Here is a 26,055-nt window from a genome sequence, read left to right on the forward strand (position 1 = left end):
AGGTACCGAGTTATGGGATCCAAGATTAGTACTATTGTACACTTAATATGTAAATGGGTGGGTCTCCCGGTGAATGAATATGATGTTTCTCCCAACTGAAATTGGTCAATTGTCCAACCACATATATATTGAGTAAATCTTTTTGGATTCATTGCAAAATATTGTTTTAGTAGCCGTTAAAAGGATGTGGTAGCCCAATGGGCAGATCGCTGGGCTGCTCACCATGGGGTCTGGGTTCAATTGCAGTTTTTGCTTCTGGACCTCAGCTTCACCCAAGCTGTGTGATATTTTGGGTAAGAAACCCCCTTACCCACATGACTCAATTCAGACATAATCCACCTAGTGCAAGATGAGCTCTATCCTCGCCTATTTAACCAGCCTTCACATTGAGAACTGTACTGACAGCAATTGTGAAAAATCTAATTGCATAGATTTTTAACCTGAAAGCCCTTCAGATACTGAAGATTTGATCCAAAATTAATCAAGGTTGCCAAAGCAATCCTAAATATCTTACTGGTACTGATCAAAGGCCACAGATTCATAAAATTGAATACATACCAATTCAAAACATTAATTTAAACCACAAATAACTGCAATATGTATACTCCAGGAAACTGCTGGAGATGCTGCAACATTACCATTTAACAGAGTCATCCACTACTATGCATTTCAATGCGACAATTTCAGCACGTAAAAATCATTCCCCTTGACCGGTATTTGAACCCTGATCCCTTTACCAAAATTTCCGAGTTTAAGAGGATGCCTTGTCAGCTTGACTGGCTAAGGCACTCGGCCGGACATCGAGGGATCTGGGTTTGAATCCCAATCAAGGCGAAGGATTGTTACGATCAGAAATTGTTGCAATGCAATATGCACATTTATCAAAAATTAATGCACCCTATTATCCACCATAGATTAATGAAATTATTATCACAGATATTCTACTGCCAAGAGTAAAGTTATAACTGTGCCATTCTAATTATCATAGGAAGTTATGAAACACTGAACCACAAAAATATCTTTTACATTGTACTAAATCACTCTTCAGCAGCACATACTTTAAACCTCCCTTCATTGCATCCTAAATACCCGCTCTTCTCCTCCATCTAGCTTACACATTTTCTAATCTATCACAAGCTACAACACCTACCACTCCTAGGAACTCCATTTCTCTTTCTCTCATATTCCCTTATTTTCACCATTCTCACATCACAAAACAGGCTAATTGTCAGACCCATACAATGTTATGCTCCATATCAAAATCTTTACGTATCACTTCCTTATACCTTTCACTAAAGTCCCCATCATTGACCTAGAGACAAACCTCAAGTAAATTGACTAAATGAGCTTTCTGTCTACCTTTATTCCCAATCCTCATTCCTTCCATGCCTCCGTTATATTTTAAACTGCATTTAAGTACTGTGTTATTAGGCGGAGTCTTACTTCTCCATCCACTAGCCTTCCTTGTACACTTCATGTACGGGAACAAAATATACCTCTCATCCTGTCAAGTAAATAATACACAACTATACAACAAATGTAGGAACGTTTAAAAAAATTAGGTCTAAAATTGAAGCATAATAAAATCATCAAAGAATGCATTGTATTAGACATTTATTGCCACTCAATATCCAGCATACAAATTACATGTATGTTTAGGTACTTCAACAGTTAAATATTTTAATAAGATCAATAGTTACAATGGCATCTGTTGTTTTCATACATTTTCAAAAATATACTTAACAAAAGCCACTAAAAAATAATACTTATCAAAGCACTCTTTCTCTGAGAGCACAAAAGGATATTTGTCTATATCTTTCTTTAATTATGAATTACAAATGCAAAGTAGTGAGCATATGTTTGAGCTAAATTTTTCATCTCCAGAATCACATATTTAATGAGCAGAAATCCCACAATTAACCCTCATAAAACTGGGATCAATCACAAAGTTAAGATCATTGAGAATGGTGGGGTACAAGACTAGTCCAAATGTAACACAAAGAGGTATTGCTCCAAGTTTTAAATTACTTTATCCAAAAAGTCAAAAAAAGAAATATCCAAGAAAAGCATAAGCAGTGTAAAATTTTATCAAAGAGTAAAGTTTTATTCATTTTACACATCTCAAATTTAATAAAACTTGATATGCTCCATTCTTTTCGCAACACTTATTTGCAAGACATTCTTTAGTTATACACCAGACAAAATTCATGATGCATTATAAAAAAATTTCCTTTGCTAACAGAAATTTTCTTGGAGAAACTAATACCATGGGAGGAATACCCACTTGGGATTTTTTCAAAGGGATAAAATTGTTACAAAGGGTGTTAATCATGAGAGACACAGGCATATGAAATAGTGCTGTACGATAAGTACAAAAACATGTTTTGGCAGGGTTTCATTTAAAATAAATCTCATTCTTCAAAAATGTATGAAATTATTTCATTTTAAGTTGAAACCTCCCCTTTTCACAAAACGTATTAAGCTAGCCTTTAAACCTTTCATTGCTAAAAGTTTTACAAGTTATTAAATTTTAAAAAACAGGCACTTCCCATGGTTATTTGGTATTTTGATGATGACGAACACTCATCAAAAATATTTAGATTTTCATGATTACCGTGCCTACAAATTGATTAAGAATATTGGATATGTGGAGATTTTACTGATATGGACATGAAAGATCATAACGAAAATTAAATGAATGGGTTAGGTAAAGAGTAAGGAGTTGAAGAGGATAGAACTTCTTTGGTTAATAATAGAAGAAAGGTTAACTGGACTCGATACAACATGAAATAATTCTGTGCTGAAGGCATTAATGAAAGGGAAACCATAATAAAAGAGATGGAATTCACGGAAAATAATCAAATATAAAATAATTTAAGGTGGAGAAATGTTAAAACAAACTGAAAGAATGGGCTATCGATATAGGCAAATGGACAAGATGGTTCAATCAAAATTTGAGGACCTCACAGAAGCAGGTGTACTATTAGTAATATCTGACCAATGATAGATCTTCAGCCAAGAAGACAAAAGGGATCATCCACTAGACATGAAAATATTAATATTATGCCTTGAAAGGTTTAATGGCTATCTTCATTAGCAATACCATTACATAAAAATGTCTCTCAGAGTTTCACTGATACTACACAGAATATTTTCCAACCAGTTCATGAATCACAATGGTAACTCACCAGTTCAGGCATTGCCCGAGTAGTTTCAATAAGGGAGTTGGTTTAAAATAAGAATGTTCCATCTAATAAATATAATCAGCAAAAAATGCCACACCCAAATCCTCTACGACTATTAAAAACAGGGTCTACAGAAAAATCATCCTACAAGGGTTATCACTAAAACTTGCTAAATGACTGTGGATGAATTAAATACTTCTCATGAGTATTTAAGCCAGATCCATAAAACTAAGATTTAAAAACAATTATTGCACACAAAAAATCATTTTAAGGATGGCAAGCAAAAAATTCTTGAACATACAAAACAAACAATGGTCGGGATGTTAACTCCCAATACAGCTGTTGAAAAAAAAACTTGCATGTACTCCCACTTTGGATACTATAAATACACGTGCATATTCATAAAAATATTGGTATGATATCCAATAACTTATAGCTTCAGGATACCTAATTCAAGAACACAAATTAAAACTTTAGATGGTAAAACATTTGATTGCACAAGAAAGAAGGACTACCACGATTTAAATAAAACTCTTGCCTCTAAATACATTCTTACAAATTCCAAATGCATTTCCCTTTTCAGTTCAAAATTCTAAATAATTTTGTACTTTTGTAAATACACTCCAATACAAAGTCCCAGGGACTACAAATAAGATAGGGCCCCAGATACATGCATATTAAGTACGACAGTCCAACATTGGAGGGAATGCAGTCAGGATGGAATATTTAGGTATGCAGTCACAAAATTTACATTAAAATCTTGCCAGTAAAAGATTTTCTGGCTTATATGTCACAACCGTTTTCTTCTGGCTACCAACATCAATGAGAGAAACAAAATGAACTCCATTCAAAAGTTGAAATAAAAAAAGAATTGCACATACATAACTGCAAACGAAATGCGCATTGTAAACAGCCCACATTAAAAATAAATTAGGGTAGCCCTAAATTTCATTCACAGAAAAATCAATCATCGCCATTACCTTTTTTCAGCAAGCGGCAAAGAGTCAAATAAAAAATAACAAACTCAGGTTGTTCTTGAATCAACATTACTTTCAAATAGACTCCAATTCAACTAAGTTTTTCAAAATCTTCACATAATTACCAAGCTCATCAACAGTAGTTGATGGAAGACCTTTAAGGATTAATGCCTTCCCCTTCAGACCTCCTTCAACGCCCTCAGGTGGAATAATGTAATTCATTTCACTTGCTGCCTTAGTGGGATCAAATTCCACTAGATTCTCATTGCTATCTTTCAGGTCATCATATTTCCAAACAGCTGGATGTAGACTTTTCCCTTGACGAGCAAGCATAAACAGCTTATCTGGAACAAATGCCTTGGACATTTGCTTTATTGTAAATTTCCTTTCACCTGGCAAGTACTGAATACAATTTCCTTTTATGCTGTCATCTTGCTCCAGCGATTCAGCTGGGGGCATGCCCTCCAAGATGAGTCCACATACCACAGCCCAATGGGCTCGGTGACCTTTTTTCTTGCATGGGGAATGGTTAAAATCAGCATCATAACTGCACTGAGTTAAGGAAAGGAGCCTTGGTTGCATAAAAATACTGATGAAAGAGAAAGAAACTTCAAAACAAATTTCTAAAAAATATACACAAAATTTGGCCTGAGATTGATCATTGGACTGTCATTTAGTACCGTAATAAAATATCACCATCACATTCTTGCTTCTCCCTTTTATGCCCCATTAATTTTATTTTGAGAGAGCATTTTTTTATGACTCAACATCAAATACCATTATTTTTTCTTTAAGACATTGTTTGCTTGGGAATGTAGAAAAGTATAACCAATATGAGTGTGTGACAATGAGCTAATTTTGTTAATTGGGGCAGAATAGGCATATGAGAATTATGCACTGCATTTACCATATTGAAACTGCTTCTCATTACCAATATTTACTTCATGGAATTAATGTAGTGCCGATAATGTAATATCATAATGATGCATCAAAACTTTGTTTTAAATCCATAGATCATATATACACTTAAGATTACATTTAGATCATTCGGAATCAAAGTACAATTGAGTACTGCATATTGCTATGGGAACCGTGGGCCTTGTACACCTTTAAGCAGTCCACTTTATTCATACGATTTCCAATGGTCATCAAGGCAGAGTCCCACCTTGCATGGACCAACTCAAAGCAAGCCTTTTTGGCATGAGTCCTACAACAATAGTGTCTTATATTCATCATTCATTCAGCACATAGCATAAACTATGGTGGATGCCTTCAGCCAATGCAATACATATTGGTATACTAAAAAATACATGGTGGAACAAATAAGTACAATTAAAAAGACAAAGCAGAGCAAACATATAAAGAAAAGAACAGATATAAAATTAAGATATGCATGTATTATGAGATATCTAGGCAAAACTTAAAAGATCACACTCAAAATATTTGTAACGAGAGTACACAGAAAATTAAATTAATTAAAGGTAAATTAAAAATTATAGGTAGGGGTTCTAATGTTCTAAAATAGTTTGTCACCTAAATTGCATAAGTACCAGTGCAGGTTATAAAATCTTTTTCCATCACTTTGCGAGTTAACTCAAATCTAAAACAATTTCTCCAAAAATATTCAGTTAAATAATAAAAGTAGTTATGCCAAGAAAGACATATTTATTTGGCTTACCTCATTCCCCTAAATAAAATTAATTTTAAGGAAGAATAATTTGTGCCCAGTGGTACACAATATGAGAAAATATTTAAATTATGTTTTAATTCAGACAAATTTAAGATTCTCCCACAGTGCATTCCCACCAATTCATTTATCACTCAACAATTATCAAATCTGTCATTCTAAGCACTACAACCTAAATGTGGTGGAGGGGCTTGTGCTTTTTGAGGACCCCCATAGCTGTTTTGGTGGAAGCAATGAGAACAGCTTCTAGTAGGGTCACCCATACGAATAGGTCAAAGGGTAAGAGCAATACAAAAGGTAATCCTTGCAGCATCTATTCGTCAGTGAAGCTGCTGTATGAGTATCTGACCCCAATGAACCCAGCCATCTGAGTGTGGTAACATATTAAAAACATTAAAGAGGAAAGCAACTGGAAACTATTTCAATTTATTATCCCATTCTACTATGATGAACAGAGATCAAAGTATGAGTCCTGGCACTTAAAGGACTCGGTCTGTTGGGCCATGTGCCATACCCAGCTGTGGGAGGGCAAAGGCATCCACTGTTGTCATCTCACAAAATCCTTACAAAGCAAAGAAGTACAGAAGAGGGCTGAATAAGTCACAATAGGGGCTTGAAATTTGAGGACAATTGCTGGAATTAGGGAAATGAGCAAATTTTTAGCAGGAGAAATATAGATAGTTTAGCACTGTGTGAGGTGAGATGGAAGGAGCTGAGAGGCAGAGAGCAACAATGGCTGGGGTAGTATTTAAAAAAAGGTAGACAGAAGTATATTGAGTGAATGATGTAGTAATATTAGAAGAAGTGAAAGCCGAACCAATGAGCTTGATCAATGTTAAGGTTTACATGTCACCAAACAATCATAGAAGGTAAAAGTTGACACGCTATACAAACAGTTAGAGGAAATAATTTTGGGTATTCCTGGAGGAAAAATTTTAATAGTGAAGGAAAAATGGCATTCAACAGCAGGAAAATGGAGAAATGGCAATGAGGTAGGGGACTACAGTTTAGGAGCAAGGAATGACTGCAGGGAAAAAGCAATGGAGTTCTGCAAGAGACGGGACTTAATCATCATGAACAACTTGTTTTAATCACCACAAATGGCTACAGTATATGTACATGAGAAATGTTTTAGGGTTCAGATCAATATCAGTAAGAATATATATTGGTTAGGCACAGTTCTATGAACATCATGAGTAATTTGCATTGTTTCCCAGAAGCAGATACAGATTCAGATCATAATTTAGTACTCTCTATATACCAAATTCAAGAGGTTAAAAAACTGGAAATACAGTTGGAGAAATGGAAATGGACAGTGAACTGGGATGAAAAAAAGGAGTACCAGCAGGTTGTAGAGAAATTATGCGAGAGGAAAGGGAGATTTGCAAAATAGAAAAAAATGAAATCATACCAAAAAAGGAATGTCAAAATCCACACACAAAAATTAGGAACAATAAATAGAAAATGGGCAAGGAAGCTACAATTTACAGATGAAATGATTAGAAAGATAGACAAAAGAAGGAAGTGGGAGAATGTAAACACTGAGTTAGGCAGAAAAAGGTACAAAGAGCTGGGTAACAAACTAAAGTGGGAAACGGAAGGGTGGTGGAAGACACTATGAGGATATTGAAATTTTACACAGAATGGGTGAAACTGAAGAACTGTATGAGGGGGTATCATAAACTTTTAATTATTACTAAAACTTAATTGAGATAGAAACTTAATTTTTTTATTTGTTATTCTTAAGGATTCTCTACATGGTGACCATCCAGAGTTACACATTTTTCCCCAGAGTTTTTTTGAACTTTTGCAGGCCATCATTCTAGAACAGCAAATTGCATTGAAAACCATTGTTTCACTGGCTGCGTAGGTTTTCGCGGCAGTGGTTTGAAGAATTCTGCATTCTCTGGTTTCACCGCGTCGTTGTTCGATTCTGACAACAGTTTCGCCGAAGTTGCATTCGGCGTCTTCAGGTCGAAGATGAGGGACTCAGAATTTTGCCACCCTTATATAGGTGGTCCCGTCTAGTGTCTGCTCGCTGATTGGTCCGTTCCTGGAGAACTCTCTTCCACGCGTTGTGGAGATGGTAGCCTTCATCTCTGTTAATGTTCTCCGGGTTTTTTGCAATCTCAATCGCTTCTCTAATTAATCGTGGGTAATATCTGCTCTCCTTTGCTATTGCGTTTGCTTTTTGGAATAAGATCTTATAACCAGGTTCACTCCATTTGTGTTCTGAAATGGCCGACAAGTGAAACTGCTTAATTTGTTTCCTGGAGGTGTTCCTTCACCCGAACTTTCATTGAGCAGCATGTTTCCCCGATGTAGGCTTTCCCACATGAACAGGGTACTTGGTAGACCCCTTTGTATAGGTCTTTCAGAATTTTGTCCTTCGGTCCAGGGAGAGTGTCCGCTATTTTCTTGGTGCAGTTAAATCTTGTTACCACGTCATGTTTTTTCAGGACTCTGGCTATCTTCTCGGATGTTCCGGATACGTAGGGGATAGTAGTGTATGCGTTTGGGTCCGGTTCCGTCTGCTTGATAGACTTGTCCCAATCCCGTCTTCGCCTTTCTTCCCTGGCGGTCCTTTTAAGGACCATATCGTTCCGATAGCTGTTTTTACCCGGAGAACATTGACAGAGATGAGGGCTACCATCTCCACAATGCGTGGAAGAGAGTTCTCCGGGAACAAACCAATCAGCGAGCAGCCACTAGACAGGACCACCTATATAAGGGTGGCAAAATTCCGAGTCCCTCATCTTTGACCTGAAGACACCGAATGCAACTTCGGCGAAACTGTCATCAGAATCAAACAACGACGCGGTGAAACCCGAGAATGCAGAATTATTCATTGTTTCACTGCTTGATGACATTATTTGTCCAGTCAAATCTCTGACCCTGCTATGGTTTTTTGAGTGATGGGAATAAGAAAAAGCCACTTAGGGTGAAATTGGGAGAATAGGGAGGATGTGGCAAAATTTCAAAGCCATATCACTTTAATTGCTGGTCGCACTGTGGTCGTGGTTGCAGGTCATGCCATTTTTGCTTCTGAAATGGAGTAGTTATTTATGGAACCCAACAAACTGACACCTTTGATTAGTGCAGTTCGTGAATAATTTTCCAAACACCGCCATAGCTAAGATGTCTCATCCATGATCATTTGGAAGGTTGATCTTCAGTCTAAGAGGATAAAGCTATCCACCTTCTTCACAGTGGAAGTATCATCTGTGAGTGACAGTCTTCTCCTTCTTGGATCATCTGTGAGAGACATGTGGCCAGTTTGAAAAATCCTTTTCCCCTCACAAATGAGTCATATGATGGGCTATCATTTCCATAGACAGCCTTCATTTCATTGTAGATTTGCAGGGCACTGTAACCTTTCAAATGAAGAACTTAATCATGCTGCAAGCATCTATCTTCTCCATATGACAAGCTACTTCAATTTATGGCTTCCTTACACAAAGCAACATTAATAGCTGTAATTTACAACAATATTTAAAAAATGGTCAATTAATATACAGAACAAATTTCGTCCAGATATCATTATTATTTCTTAGTAAAACGATACCCCCACATAGAGGCAGATGAAAGCCATGTCAGAAAAAAAGAAGGGATAATCCATGCACAATATCAAAGAAAAGTAAAAAAATTTATTTATTGAATCCGGATAGATTCAAGAGAGATGGAAAAAATACATAGGGGATTACATTTTAATAATAGAAACATCTTTTAATGAGTCAGGATTTATGTTAATATTTTTCTAATTAAATAAATACTTTGCATCAAAAAGTTACCAGAAAAATAAAGTTGTGGAGTTTTCAAAAAAATATCTTTTAAACCTAATGTATTAATGTTGAATCACTACTGCCAAGTTTTTTCAATTATTTTACATCATTTGGTCATAAAAGAATTACCAATAGTGTGAGAGATACCTACCTGTATTTTCCAATTTAAAGAGAATTTTTCCAGAAGTTATCTAATAAGAACGTAAAAAGCAAACTACTAAAACAAAGACGCATCATTTTCTACAATTTGAAGGAGTCCATTAAAGTAACATTTTGAAAAATGAAAAATATTTTTATTTTATTGAATACATAATGTTCCCAAACAAGTCCACACCTCAAACAACATTGTAGGGTGAAACCTATATAAAGCAAGCATGCATGAAATACAGTTTCTTTAGCAAAAGAAAGAATGTTAGTTATGTGTATTTTCAAGAGATCTTATTCATGTGTAGTTACACAAGTTGGGTCTCCAGTTACACTCTAAAAAGTATCAGTAAGTGAAGAATTTCTGGGAAAAGATATGGAATCTCTGTATCTTCCCAAAGATTCTATCAGGGAATACAAAGGAAGTACATGAATTTGGAGCAAAGAAGAAATTAAATACTGAATTACTATATATATATATATATATATATATATATATATATATATATATATATATATATATATATATATATATATATATATATATATATATAATAACACATGCAAGAGCAGCAACACTCAAATAATGATTAAAGGTATATGAAATGCAGACCCATTCATTATCCATGAAAATACTTGAAGGTATTGATTTTAAGTTCCCATTTTATAATGTTTAGTTAAACAGAAGGTTAACTTAAACCTCCAGTTAAGGCCAAAACTCAGTTTCATGAACAAGATTTAAATTCAAAAAAGGCTGTTTAAGAAAACAACAACTAGACAGACAATGCTGCCATGTTCACATTCACTAATGAGCCATTTTATTTGTTTATAAGACCAGATTTGTTCATAAATCTGGTCTTATAAACTCTCCATTTCAACATCTCCATTTTCAGTTAATGTTCACATTAATTAACACATTGATTTAACCAGATATTATAAAACTGGACCTTAACATACACTAACAGTCAGGATAGGTTTTTGATAGGTCCAATACATTTTTAAGTACCACCGAACTGCATAAATTATCTCAATAATCCTAAGAAATTCATAAATACTCAAAAAATTGCATTACAATAAACCATTTTTCAACTCCACATCCTTCTTACCTCCCTTCAATCTGTCCCACATGCCCATTCTTTTTCCTGCCACAACCTCATTTATTCAACATTCTACCCACTACCACAATCCTTAGCAGTTCATTGACACTCAATATGCCTAGCAACCATTTTTACAGCCACATTGGAATTTCTCCAAATGACCATCTCTCCTCCACTACCATACCTATAACTTCTTCAAAGGTTTTTATTCCATCCATTTCACTTTTTACATCCTCCTCAACATCCCAATACCCACCTATCCGTGCTTATCCATAAGTCTCAAATAACTAAATTTCTATGCCACAAAATACTACACTTCATAGTATATCATCAATATTTTCACTAGTCCACTCTTTCCATATTTAATGAAAAACTTAAAGAAATCACATCAATTTCATGTAATCCGATTACTTACAGTATCAACAACCTTAAAAATAGACACTAAAGTAAGTGCAACATTAATCACAGAAAAAAAAACCTCAAGGTCAAATGGCTGGGTATGTATATTGAATCTCCCACTGGCAAGCTGTAAAACTATGAATTTGAGATAGAGCAAAAGTTGAAAAAGTTTTGTTCTCAATTCAACTTTAGTCAATAGGGTGAAACTGGCAAAATTTTATCCTGAGAAAGTCACCATCAGAAGAAATTGTTTTAAGCTAAAGATGATGTAAAACAAAAGCTCTTAATTTAACATATTTTTTGTTCAATTTCTGAGTTCATGATTTATTTATTTGTGTTATGCTACACAGAATGTACAAATCCACCTTAATTACCAGGGAAATAAAGCCACATACTAAACATTTTTTGGAACATTTTCTTGCGAATGGATTTTGTTTTATGCTCTAGCTCCTGATTAGAATATGCTTCCATTAAAATTATTAAATGCTGTCATCACATACTGCAGTCAATAGGCAATCCCACTAGATATTTCTACAAATCAATGGTTTAACTAAAAATGCCCCCCAGAGACATGATTATTTTAAGGGTGAATGTAAGTAAGGTAAGGGTGATATTACTGATAATTCCCCATTACTCAAGCAATACTATTAATGGATAATCTAACAGGTAGTATTATGGTTCATTCTCTAAATGGATTAGGTTTTGAAAAAAGTAAAAAGTTCTCTCTCTACAAGTGTATGTGCAGTGAAAAAGAGGACTTTGCATGCTTTCCTCCAATAAGAGCCCAAAGGAATCACTATCCTCTGTTCACGTCAAACAAAATTAATAAGACTAACAATGAATATTACTCATAAAATATTTCTTTCGGTCACCACCCAACATAGTAATTGATTCAAAGTTTTGTTTGAAATGTGAAAAAAAGAGTTCACCTGGTACTAAGCCCCCCTTGAGGCAATTAAAATTCAGACATTATCAGGGTTAAAAATTGTGGTTGAGTTCCATTCCCTATGCCACCTGCAATTTCCCTGGAAAATATATTTTGGAGACCCAACAAATGTGTAGCTCTCCAGTTATTGGCCTTGTGTTTTACCCATAGTACCATGCCCCAACGTAATGAAAAATATTGCAAAAAATTTGAAAAAATATATTCATCAATGAATATGACCACTCTTTTCAACGGAGACTACTCCATATGATCACCCTTTTCTGAGATTTATGTAAATATTTTCAACAATGAGCCATAATTAGAATTTGCTGGTTAATTCACTGGACAATGACAGAAGCAAAGATATCACCTTGAGCCAATATTTTCACTTTTTTACATTAATGTAACCTATATTGACATGATGATTTTCAAATTCCATATTCGAATAGGAATTCCACAACAATGGTGCTTGGAAGTTCAAAGAAACTGCAGCAGATTTAACAATGGGGGGCAGGGATTAGTCATTTTTTCCTGTCCAGTAGTACCAGCGTGTACGATTTACAAGAAAACTATTCTGTAATTCCAAAATTAATAGATGGACATCAATGATGACTCACTGCAAGCAATCCCATTGCAGTCTCTATTTTTAATTAAAACAATTCTAAATTAACTATAAATTATAAAAAAATTAGTTGAGTAGAAAAGTTCAACTAACAAAAAATGTACTGGGTGTGAATGTAAAATTATATAGAAGAGGTCTATTCAAGTTCTGAAACTTGTTTTTCATAATTAGAGCTCACTTGGAACTTATTTGATCTTGTCCTCCTCAAAGCATAATCTTCCACTGCCCATTAATTTTTCCATGGTGGTCTATTTCACAAAAAAGGAAACACAATTTCCCGAAAACTTTTCATGCCTTCCAGTAATATTTCTTTTATCTCATCTGATTTTGAATATTCCTCTTTTTAGCATGCATTTTGGTTAAGGGTAAGTAGTTAAAAGAATGGCTTGAGAAGCATGCAATCTTATTCTTTGTGCAAGATTAACTAAAAGATGGAGCTAAATGCTCTGGTACCTTGTTATGTCACAACAACCAGACTATGCTATCAATATGCAGGCCTCTACAACTAGAATTTTATAGCAAGATTTCATTAATATATATATTACAATATTTTGCAACTTCTTGCACAGTTGTATTATGACTGCCCTGCACAAACTTTAACACTTAAATGAAATGCAATTTGTCGCACCGTATGATGCGATCATCTTTATACAATTGAGAGGCAATTTAAAAATAGGCGAACAGCTAGACCTTAAAACCTACCAACAGCAGAAGTACAGGGATCCATCTAATGTTTAAAGGATGTGCAAGATTTCCATCTTAGGCAGGTCAAAATAATGGGCATGAACATGCTTCGGTAATTTAAAAACATGAAGAGCATAATTAAATTCATATCAGTCAGAGGTGATCAGTAGCCAGATGGTTTTTTTATTTCAGATTTTCATGGATGAATATTCACTTTCTAAAGCCTTGAGCTACCATTCTACAGCTTCATTTCCCCAATGCATTCCAATGGACACTGCTAAATTTAATGTACAAATATTTCAGCAATCTCTTGTGCATAGACATCAATGCAATTATTCCTATTTAAGAGAATTTATCTACCGGGGTATCTCACTCAAAGAAGTAAATACCTAATGATTACTACTCAGTTGTATTGCTATGGTAGGCAGGCAGTTGTTTCATAGCACAATACTCAATCCAATTAACTGTAAGAATGGGCCTTAAATGTCAACAGAAGTAACACATAACTCCTTACCTTCTTGAATAATGCACATCACATGGAAAACTCTAGTTTAAAAATATATCTCTACATTAGTCTTTCATATTAAAATTATACGAGTAAAATACATAAGTTTTCTTTATCCGGTAAAATATATGCAGCCTCCAAAATACCAGATTTAACAGTAAAATTATAGGCTTTTTTCAGGGTATTTCAAGGTTGGTCCCATTCCCAATGTTCAAGGATGGCTGACCACCTGGTCTGTTGAATAATTTACAGTAAAAACTAACATAACATTTCCAAAAAAGAAGTGACCAAAAAAGGAAATTGGATTTCGCATCACAGTTTATGTAACTGTAAACAAATCAAAGACTAAAACAGGATATAAGAGACTTTATTTTCCCTTTTATCGGATTCAAATACTAATTATTCAGATACACAATCAATAATACTCTAGAGTACTTTCCTTCCACATTTCACGAGTTAATGTGCTACAGAAGGGCTTAATTGGGACTACAATGTTCATTTAGTATTGCAATTATGTATTTCCATCTTTGACTGCCTTGTCTTATTCAGCATCCTCATTGGATAAGTCCCCATCGAACTTTAAATGGCTCAAATAACGTACTTATAACATAAGATTCTTTGAACAGCTAATTAAGTTTCCACAAAATCCTTCCCTACTTTCACATGAAACATTCACATTAATTTACTCCCCCTTGTAATCACATTCATTGAATCTTTTTAGATACACACTCTCTCTCTGTTAAATATCAACCTCTCACCAGTTAAATATCAACAAATCGATCAAAGGTTAGGTGCCTGCTAGGTTATATGATAAAAGTGGGACCAGCCACAGATCACTGAAGGTGCTCCAAGGAAGGTAATTTAAAATGTTCTAAAACTTCATGAACAAATCACTACATGATATTTGATGCCCACTAGAAATCAAGCCCAGATCTTCTGGTCAGTACACGAGTACTCTGCCCACCTTGTTCTTAACAGATATATAAATCCTTGAAGTGTCGTCTTATCCCACCCTAACCTCATGCCGTTAGTCCCTTGTGCAATTAATTCACGACCTCCCGACATTTTCAAATGTTTCACAAGAATGATAAGGATAACAAAGATAAATTTGAAAGAAAAATAACAGCAAGCAAATGAATGTCCAAGGCAAGAATTATCCAGAACAATTCTCATCTTGCAAAGGCTCTCGATATTTAACACATAATGCATTCAAAAGTTCATGTGTAAAGGGCATGAGATAAAACAAAAGCGACCAATGCTTTTATGTGATCTCAACATATATATTTTTTTTTAATATCATGGGATGCAAAGCATTCAGCCTCCTACTTATTTAAAGCCTTAGTTCTTTTAATATTGGTTATCACTTACGTATCATTAGCATTTTAAGGTAGGCGTTAAATCTCCAAATTTAGGTATTTTAAGCAAATTGAAAAATAAATATTACACTATTTTCATTATTTATTATTATAATTTCTAAAGACAGCTTTTAAAGTGCATTAACAATTTCTGTACACAATATTTATCACGAAAACTAAAAACAAAAATAATTTTTATTTTCATATTTAAGATTAAAAGAAAATTAAATAATAGCTGATTTCATCTTATGACAATATTCTATTTTATATATTCATCTTTTTATTTACAAAATTATTTTTTTAATGAAAGGTACATTATTCCTGTACATTATTTTCTATCTTTTTTAAGTATGGTAGAAATAATGACGTGGAGTGTCTATTTACTATGATTAGGAAATATAATGCATACATGTATTTCTAAGAACAGATATTTTAACTTCCAATTTTTTCCTGCAATGGTTAACACTCAATTTCAATTCATTTTCAGGGTACACAAAGTCATTAGAGATTGATTTTAGGCTGACAGGAAAGTCACTCTTTCTATTAACTTCTTCCATTTAGCCCAGCCCATTATGCCCCTTTTACTTTTACTGCATTCAATCCTTATTCCACATATGATCTACTATTCTGGGGATTTAAAATACTCATCTAGTCTCTCCTTGACCAAATTTATGCTTAAACTTTATGGTCTACCCCCTTCTCTTGCACCATATTTACTCTTTTATGATATATTCTCCCAACATGAAAAAACCAACATTCCATGCTTATTTCATACTCCTCCATTGCTGGCACCATCTATCCGTATTCCTTAATAACTCACTCATACTCATCCTATTTCTCCAATTGTCACTACAAATACATCTGCAATAATCACTGTGTTTGGTTGAAATTTATGTTTAACGTGACATCAAAGTTTCACATTCTCATAACATTGTGGGAAATATAATTTTAAGTGAGTCACGTTTGTTTCATTAGGCAAGTACATTCAGTAAGTACATTTGGCAAATACTATCAAAATTCTTCCTTCCAATAATTGTTTGCCTTGAAATCTTTCCAACTATCCTAATATTACACAAGCTTTTCACTTATTTAACTATTTACATTCAATGCGCAATTATTCTTCCAATTCCACCTTCATGAAATATATTTTCAGCAGAACCTGCCCTTATGACCACCTCTTTTAAATGATGACCACCGCATTGCTCCATTAGACAGACATTAGTCAATATGCATTCAACCAGGCAAAATATGACATCCTAATTATGGCAACTGATGGAAACTTGCCAAAAATTAAAAGTGCAGAAAAACACAATTTTTGAAAAGTATAAATACACAAGTGCACAAGTTGTTTCATAAAGATTTGTAAATACTTCTAATTACTGGTTAACATATTCAAGAAACAACCAAAAAAAGTTACAGATATGCTGCAGATTAAATACTTCTCCATGAATAATGGGTTAATAGACAGCTTTAGAAAGAGGCCCAAAATTGATTTCCATGGTGTATGAGGGGAAACTGGGATTGTGAACCATTAGTAAACTACTGAATGGAAAGAACAAAGTTATCATTAATCAAAGGATAGAACAAGGCCATCTATCCTTGGGCCTTGGCCAAGGCCCAAGGATAGATAGGCCAAGGCCAATTATCATCTCTCACCTATAACATTGGTGAGAGATGATAATTTCACATGTTATACCAGATTTTTTGGCATTATATTTTTTCACATTTGACAATTACTTTCTTGCAATGCATGCATTTTAAAAACATATGCACTTATCAGGGTTAGTACAAATGACTGATCATTGATGCTAATCATGGAAATGCACAAATACATTCTTATGTAACATTTTAATAATATGCATTCAATGGAAAATCTGCCAGTCTTTCCTACATTATAGCATCTATTGAAATATAAAAGTTCAAGGTTAAAAGCCTGCGAAAGAGACCACTTTTTTTTAAACTATCAGCGGTTCCCATAGACAGGTCCCACAATACTTTTCATTTTTTGGCACATTTAAACCCAATTTCATTCTCTACAGTACATTGAACAAGCTATTCAAGCCTCTTGTAGTTCTTCCATTGTAAGCACAAAAATTAACTCATGCATTTGCCTCTTAGGTATGCCTACCTTGTCTATACATTCATCCCTCATTTTATTATCTTGAAAACACTGCTCTGTCTTGGTGTAATTTCATATTATTACTTTAGAACATACTTTGTTTCAAACCAATTGATCAAGATTCCATCCACTCCCACAATTTCCTTAGCCTTTTTACTTGGCCACTATTTTTACACATTGCTAACATTCAATGATCTTCAATTTTTTCCATTTTCTCCTCTATTTACTCTCACATATCAGTTCACCAAATCAACAAATGCACAATAAACCTTTGCACGTCTATGCATTCCTCACATAGCTGCTGATATGCGCACAGATGATCCACCTGTCCTCTAAAAAACAAAACAAAAGTAACCAATCCGAGGGCTGGTTTGTTTTGATTGGTGAGGGTAGAGCTCACCTTATGTTTAACTCTATACAGCACATAAAATTCTTACATCAAGGTAGGGGGGGGGGCAGTTCCTTGGCCTGTACCATCTGTTGTTTCCCAGGAAGACATTGTATCCAAAAAATCACACGGCTTGGATGAAGCCAAGGTTACCCAATGGCACCACCCATAATTGAGCCCAGGCCCTCCAGTCAGTACAGTCAGGCATTAAACTATGTGCACACCAATAGCTTTGCCTTTGCTATGTTACCTTCTTGAAGCTTTCAATGGAAACTTTCCCCAGCACATTTAAAACACTAGCTATTCAATTTTTCTAACATCCACTCTTTTCATCCTTTACTGTAGTAAGGTATTTCTACTTCTTAACAAGGTATATTGTATCTTGAACACTTAAGAATCGAAAAATTATTCCTATTTACTGCTTTGTTCTAATTGCCTGATAAGCTTAAGTTCACAAACTCGAATTAACCAATTTGCACAAGAGATCAAAAATTAATTTGCACCAATGATTTATGATGCTACCAAGTATGCCATTTGGGGAAGGAGATTTCCACTCATCAAAACTCTCTCTGCTGTTGGTCACCCCAATTATACCTTCATTTTCTTCCATTCAGTTCATTCCTCACCTCACCTAAATCTTACTTCAACCATGTTTACCATCCAATACTTTGGCATATGCTTATAACCTTACCTGTTGGTCACCTTCCCAAACAATTACTGCTATCACTCACTTTCATACCCTGAAAGCAAGCACTAATATTGATGAGATCACTAAAAAGAGACAAGTCTGCTTTACTTTTTCAATCTTGGAAGAGGGCCATATCATCAGCAAATAATCTCAGTCTCTTTTTTACTTTAGAATTTAAATAATAGATGCAAATCAAAAAAAGAAGAGTATCAATCATTTTATCCCTGGGGAACATCAGAGGCTGCTTTCAAAAAATCAGAATTAATTCCACTAATTTAGAATTCTTGTTTGAACTCAAACAGAAAATAGTTTTTTTCACAAAGAAAATCAAATCTAATCGACTGATTTGCTATTAATTTCACATGATCACAGTTTGTACATCAGCTTATTCAGCGACTAAGAATGATCCAATTTGTTTTTCACAAGATTATTCTTGCAGAAAGACACAAGGTTTTTACAAAAAACTTTGACTGTCTGGGAAGTACACAACGAGACTCATAATTACATAAATGTATGCTAGATAGTTTTGCATGAGAGTGATGTTAATGAAATTGGTCAGTAATTGGTGCAATCCTGCTAATTTCCCCTGGCATAAATGGGAGTGGCATGGGTTACCTTCCAGTTTCGATTATTTTACAATCAGATACAGAGCCAATGAATATGTTTCCTGGGTAATATGACATAACTAAAGGCAATTATTTCAATACTCCAACCGGAATCCTTTCTGGTCCAGAGAATTTCTTCCCTTTGATAGACTTCCAAATATTTGAAATATCCGTTAAAATTTATGATAGAATTGCTAATTGGCTCATTGATGTTAGGGATATTTTTTAATGTTTTGAGCCATTATTACACATACCTTTAAAATACCTGTACAAAATTTTGGTTTGGCTGAACAGTCTTCCACTACTTTAGCCACTTTTTTTTCCTCTGATGACACAGTATTTTGGCTTTTACCCAGCATAACTCCCCATTGGAAAACATCCTAGGGGCTTCCATTTAGAGAAAGAAGCCTTAGGCTTTTCATTGCACATTATACACTAATATTCATCAAGTATCTTTTTCTGCACACATGGTACAAAATCTTTTCACTGTACGATGGTTTAAGTTTTTGCTTTCTCGCAATTCGAATGACTTGTGAACCAATTTGGTGGTGATTTCAAGCATGGAATGTGATACCTATTTCCTCAAATATCATCTAAACACAGTACTGCAATAACAAGTACTATTACTACCATGTCTGATTTTGCTGGGTATGAAGTAACAATTTCATGGTGTACTATTCTTAAAAGACTTTTTTTCAATGTCTTTTCTACTTGCACTTCTTATAGATATTTGAAATCAATTTTTCAGTTCAAACCTTAACTCTTTTTAAAGTTGGACATTTCCAAAAGAGTTTTGTTATACTCTTTCACAATAGTCCCTTTTCTTATTTTCATTTTGTCACCAAGAGGTAGAGAGAAAACTGTCTTAAAGAGAACCTATATTAAGCCAAACATAAGTTATCCAGGAAAAGTTCTGATCTTGGAATGTTACATGACATTTTAGTCTATTCCAACCTCTTGTTAAAAGGAAATTGCATACAAAAGAAACAAAATCAATACTTGCATCAATAAACTTTTCTTAAGTGGGACCTTAACACAAAACTCGAGGCAAATATTTCATTTGAAGAAGGTAAAATAACCTATCAACAATCACCCTCACACCTGTGAAAGGGATTTGTCTTGAACATCCATTTCTGCAAAGAAATAACTAAACAAACTTGGCTTTCTTCACACACTTGTTCAATTTTTCTTTTCTTAACATTCTCAATGGAAACTGATAAACCATTTTCTGTTAGTTTACAGGTTAGTTGAGATTAGACCTATTGTCCATTACAATATTATCATGTTTGCTACTTACCTAGCAGGGCTATAATCTCAGTACGTTTTATCACACTACCCTTCTTTATAGTGGTTATACATTAAAATGCAGCATATTTTCGAAACAATTCAGGATGAGTTAGACTTAACTTTTAACTTTAAAGAGTTATGAATGGGAGGGGATGTGGTCGTCCAGTGGGTAGAGCACTGGGCTAAAGACAAGAATGCCAGGGTAACATTTCTGTTGATGCCTCTGGCCACACTCAGCTTCACCGAAGCATTTTTTCGTGGCCAGATTTCCTGGGAAACCATATGCAGAACAGGAAAAGGGAACTGCTACCCCTTATTACGTGTGAATTTCACACACCATTGGGCTTAGTACAAGGTGCACCCTACCTTCACCTATCAAACCAACCTTTGGGTTAATAACTTTTGTTTCACCATATGAATCAGAAAACTACTTGGGAAGCAGAAACAAGAGAAGTTCAAGTGTGACAAGATGCAGGTTCACAAAGCAATTAAGAAGTATGAAATCAAAAAAGAGTTTGAAAAGATATCGATGTTTCACAAATATTAGTGATTTCTAAGCATTTCAAACAAAAACAACAGGCTTCACAGGTAAACTTATGCAACCTTTATTAGTCACTTGCTATCAATTTTTACCATGTCTTAGTTAATGTACCTTTTTATTGATAATGGAATCTATCCCTTGAAACCAAAAAAGTAGCACTAGCCTGGTTATGGGAAAAACCCATGGGTGTTCCCCAGCCAATGGACCAGGAGGTAATTAGGTTGTTAAATAAGCAGTATAGAAAGCACACAATACCAGCGTTACTTTTGGACGTAGATTCCACAAAAAGTGCCAATGTGACCAAAAAGATTTTATTGCTTGATGACACCTTGTGATAAATCTGGCTACGTGAGTTGTAAAATCAACAACAGTGACATAATGTTTTGCAAAGACTGGATCTATGTTAGTAAATAACTCCGAGACTCGACAGAAGACAGAAGTCATTAGCTATTCTAATTGAATAGTTTATGCTTATTAAAACATTTATTCCCATGAACTTACTTTTACAGAGTTATTATATGATCCCATGGATTAACAGTATTAACTCTCTCCCACACGACTGTTAAGGACTTTCCAATACAGATGGATCATAAATGTTTATTTTTCATAGTTTATAGTACAAAAATGAAATTTATGTCATATTGCTCATTTAATAAGCAATATAAATTTGACACACATTTCACTGATTCGACTCCAGTATTGCATTAGTGGCAGCCATTACAAGCTGAAACATCAGTTAACCTATGGAAGTGATGGAGGAAACATGCAACAAGCTGTATATGCTGCGGTGAAATTTGAAACATCAGTTAACCTATGGAAGTGATGGAGGAAACATGCAACAAGCTGTATATGCTGTGGTGAAATTTAATTTTTTTGAAGCCTATGAATGCTAAAAGAGGGTTATGAAGTCTGCTCTTCCCTATAGCAGAGTTAGAGAATGATTTTAAATATTTAAAGAGGGGAGACAATCAATATCAAAGAGAGGTAGACCCAGGGCTCCAGTAACTGCCATTTCAGAAGTAAACATTAACACTGCCGCTGCCTATGCTAAATATGATGGTTCAATAATGTTAAAGAGCACTACAAGAAATTTGAAAAGTTAATTAACAATCTACCACACATTGGTAACAGAAAAATTGTACGTGAAAAGTTTTGTGCACGGTGCAGTCCGAAACTATAAAATCCAGAGCAAAAGAGCATTTCCATGCAGGTTTGTTCACAGTTGAAGTATATGTTGCAGGAAGATGAGACATTTCTTTCAATGGTTATCACTTCAGATGAAACTTGCTGCCTGATATTGAGCCTGAGATCAAACAGCAAAGCTGTATGTGGAAATCTACAGCACTACCATAACAAAAAAGCTAAAGTGGTGTATCAGCATGCCACAACGACATACAAACGTGAATGGAGAATGCTATTCAGGTGTACTAAAATTATCCAAGACCCTATCAATTACAAAAGACCATGTTTCATAGAAACAGACTGTATACTGCATTACGCATATGCACAGTCTCTCTCATTTTTGCTGAATATCTTGCAAACATCAATGTGAGAAGAAGTGTGTTCCTCATCCTCCCTATCATTAAGATTTATCTAACACTGGAAAAATATATGGCACAAATACATTTCATCCATGGGTGACAACTATAAGAAGGATCGTGACAATTTTGAGCATGTGTAAATATGTGTTGCTAAATAATGACCACCCTTTGTTGAAGAGTTCTCAAAATTCTGATGTGGAACAGTTCTTAACATTTGATTATAATATTCCAATTTGAAATGAATGTGTGTCAGTGGTCACCAACACAGAAGATGACACAGGAATTGAAACAGGAGAGATAAATTTAAAATTGAGAGATGACAAGAAGCATGAAATCTTACAGAGATTGAAGAATGTGACTCATTGATTATTTTGAAGTTACATCTATAGGCACTTTCGAACAAAAGTAAAATGGATGGCCTAACTCGCTCCCTCTTTCCATAGTAAAATCCTACAGCTCTTGCCATCAATGAAATATCATTGGAGAGAAACCTAGAATGTGGACAACTATGGATACCCTTTGGATATAAGACTCAACAAAGTATGGGCACCCACGGAATTTACCAATGAGCTTTTGGACAAATAAAAGCCCAATGCAAATGGTTACACAATGGTGTCATACAGCTCTCACTTACCTAATGTTTAACAGGATAGTGGAGAAAGACCCAGCAGTCTGCAGCAAAAAATAAACTCACACCTATGCTTACAAATTCAAAGAAACTGAAGGAGATACCACAAGAGTAACTTTTTATGGAATCATTCACTCATATACATCACACCGCAACAATTTGCAAAGTGTAAAAATAATTCACCTTGACCAGGATTTGAATCCGGCTCCCTCAAATGTCTGGCCGAGAGCTCTAGCCCGTTAAGCTACCAAGGGGTCATCTTACACTCCACAATTTTGTAGCAGCTTACCTGACTCAAATATTCAACAGGACATAGAGGAATCCGAGTTTAAATCCTAGTCAAGGTGAATGATTTTTGATGATGAATGGCAAAGATCATTTGGTTATCACAGGAACAATGAGAACTAAACCCACTCTTTGATCTAGGGAACCATTCTGAACCTACTACCAATGCACAGGACAGATGACGGGCCAATCATAATGTAATTTAACCAAAACAATTGCCTCAATAACAAAGAATTCAAAGATTTGGAGGGCCGATTACCACCACCCAGCATTCCATGATCTGTATCACACTGCAGAGTCTAAGGCAAGTCAAACTCCACATTGAGCTTAATTGATTCAGATTAATTATCAGAAATAATAAAAACTCTCATCAAAAAAATACATGAATTAACCCCTCTGCGCGGTTCTCAGTACTTGGCAGGTCGCAGTCAGTAGGCCTCTTTTGTGGATCAACGTAGGTCATACGTCCTGCTCCTCTCTCTTGGTTTCAAATTTTTTTTCTGCAATGCCATGGAATTCTTTTAATATCTATGGTTGCCCATGGCCTCTTAGATAATGAATCTTCCTAATTGTTCTGTTTTGACTACATGAAAAGGCACTCTATAAGGAAGATAAATCTAGCAAGTCAGTCCTTATGAGATAAGTGAGTTCCTTGCATTTACACTTTGTCCTTATGTTGTTTGCCTTTATTGGTTGATATGATCTCCCATCTCAAATTTCTCTGGAAGATTCCTGCATCATTCTTTCTTATTGTTTCGTCATAACAATGGCGAGGGCAAAAGGCCTCATCATCATCTAGTCTCAGTTGTTAGATTTCTTTCTTGAGAAAGAGAATTAAAAAGGCCTTTTGTATAATACCCAATGAATTCCAAGAGGGATGAGCTTTTTTGGAGTGAAGATGAAATAGAGAATTTAATAGAAGATTTGGACAAGAAGTGAGCCATGGATCTGATAGTGCAAGTTCAAGTGAGGAAGTTTGGTCGAGATGCACTTTGTTGAAAAGATACCAGCTACTAGGAAGAAGTCCAGGCCTTAAATTTCAGTGTGCTCCTCATGAGGTAAAAGGAGGGATACAGTGTACTGGTGCCCCAACTACAATGCAGGCCTATGTTTAGAGGGTTGTGCCAAATTATTTAGTACAAAACTGAAATTTTAGAATGGAGTTTCGAAGCTTAAAGGCAAATGAAGAAGTGAAAATATGAAAAATACAGAAGTAAATCTTTTACTAAAAGAATAAGCGATTTAACATAAGGTTAATTTTTTTCAAATTTTAGAATAAATACTTCAAAAGATATAAATTATTTCCTCCAATGCTGCCGACAGAGAGATTTTTAAAAATTAAATACCTTCTGAGAATGGCTGCTATTTTTATAGTATGACTGCTGATAGTTCCCTCAAATGAAAGAGGCGGCATTTTTAATAGTGTATAGTAATCCAACAACATGACACAATTTTATCAATTCAATGAAAGTACCTTTCAACCATAGCAAGATCTTACACTAACTTGTTATTCTTTAACTCTTCATCGCTAAGATAATTACATTTATAATAAACAATAGCGACCAAACAATTCAACACCAAATTTTGGAAACTAAACCTTTTTAAGCGGGAGAACATTCTCGTACGGTTAAAGTGTTCCCCGTCGACTATAACGGCAAAATAAGTCGAATGGATTGGGTAATTACTTTAGGAATTGCAAAAATGTACATTCGTGTTACCATTAATACCATAACACATGAAAAATATTTAAGGATACGGAATCAGTAGCAACCCACCAGAGAGAATTTCATCAATAATGATTTCTTTGTTCCTAATTCCGTCTTCCAAAATTTTGACATCACATCCAATCAGTGCTTGAGCGATTTCAGCCATGTAGTGCACAGAAAACATCTCTCCATTGTTAGAAAATCCTTTGGATTTGGCATAATCAAATATATCCTCCAATTTAATTATTTCCTTCTTGCAAGAAGTCACCATACTCAAGGCTGCTAAGCCACAACTGTAATTATGAATACATAATGAAATGGCTGAGTCACAAACGATAGGACAGAAAAATAATGCGCCCTATCAAATGCGACACAAAAGTTAATTCATATGTAAGGTTAGGTGAGACATGTACACATTATACTCCATTTCAATAACTTGGATACATATAATCTTCGCAATACATAACGAGTTAATGTGCGACATATAAGTATTCGCATATACTGGGAATATTACCTGATCATAAGAATTTATAATTTATCGCACATTTAAGGCTTTTTGACAAGGATCACACGTTAACTTACTTTGGGCCATCCTGTAAAACTGGCATTAAGTACTTATATTTAAATACAAATGCCCTGTCTGCAATAGTTAGCTCTGCTATTATTTTAAAAACAAAGTCTTTCATATCGTCCTCTATTTTTTGACATTTCGGTTCCCCCACAATATTACACGCGTTTATCCGCCCAGCCGCAATGACAAAAAGTGGTGGTGGAGGAATAGGTATCGAAATGAACAGAGGAAGACAAATACGGTTATTATTACTGGACTGAGACATTATGTGAACTACTAAATGACTGTAATAAATGAAAACCCTTACAAATCACGCTAACCACCCTAAGCCATT

The 26,055-nt window shown here is 34.8% G+C and overlaps 1 protein-coding gene across 1 annotated transcript; it reads right to left on the reverse strand.

The window, feature by feature from the left end:
* Positions 1-1,628: 1,628 nt before the first annotated feature.
* LOC139698700 (actin maturation protease) lies at positions 1,629-26,051 on the reverse strand. The gene is made up of 3 exons (XM_071597578.1): positions 25,733-26,051; positions 25,201-25,443; positions 1,629-4,709 (listed from the first exon to the last, which is right to left on the reverse strand). The coding sequence occupies exons 1-3, from the start codon at positions 25,984-25,986 to the stop codon at positions 4,238-4,240; spliced, it is 969 nt and encodes a 322-aa protein (XP_071453679.1). The 5' UTR covers positions 25,987-26,051; the 3' UTR covers positions 1,629-4,237.
* Positions 26,052-26,055: the final 4 nt, after the last annotated feature.

This window comes from Hetaerina americana, unplaced genomic scaffold (genome assembly GCF_022747635.1).
Source record: "Hetaerina americana unplaced genomic scaffold, ioHetAmer1.1.p SCAF_9, whole genome shotgun sequence".
NCBI lineage: Eukaryota > Metazoa > Arthropoda > Insecta > Odonata > Calopterygidae > Hetaerina > Hetaerina americana.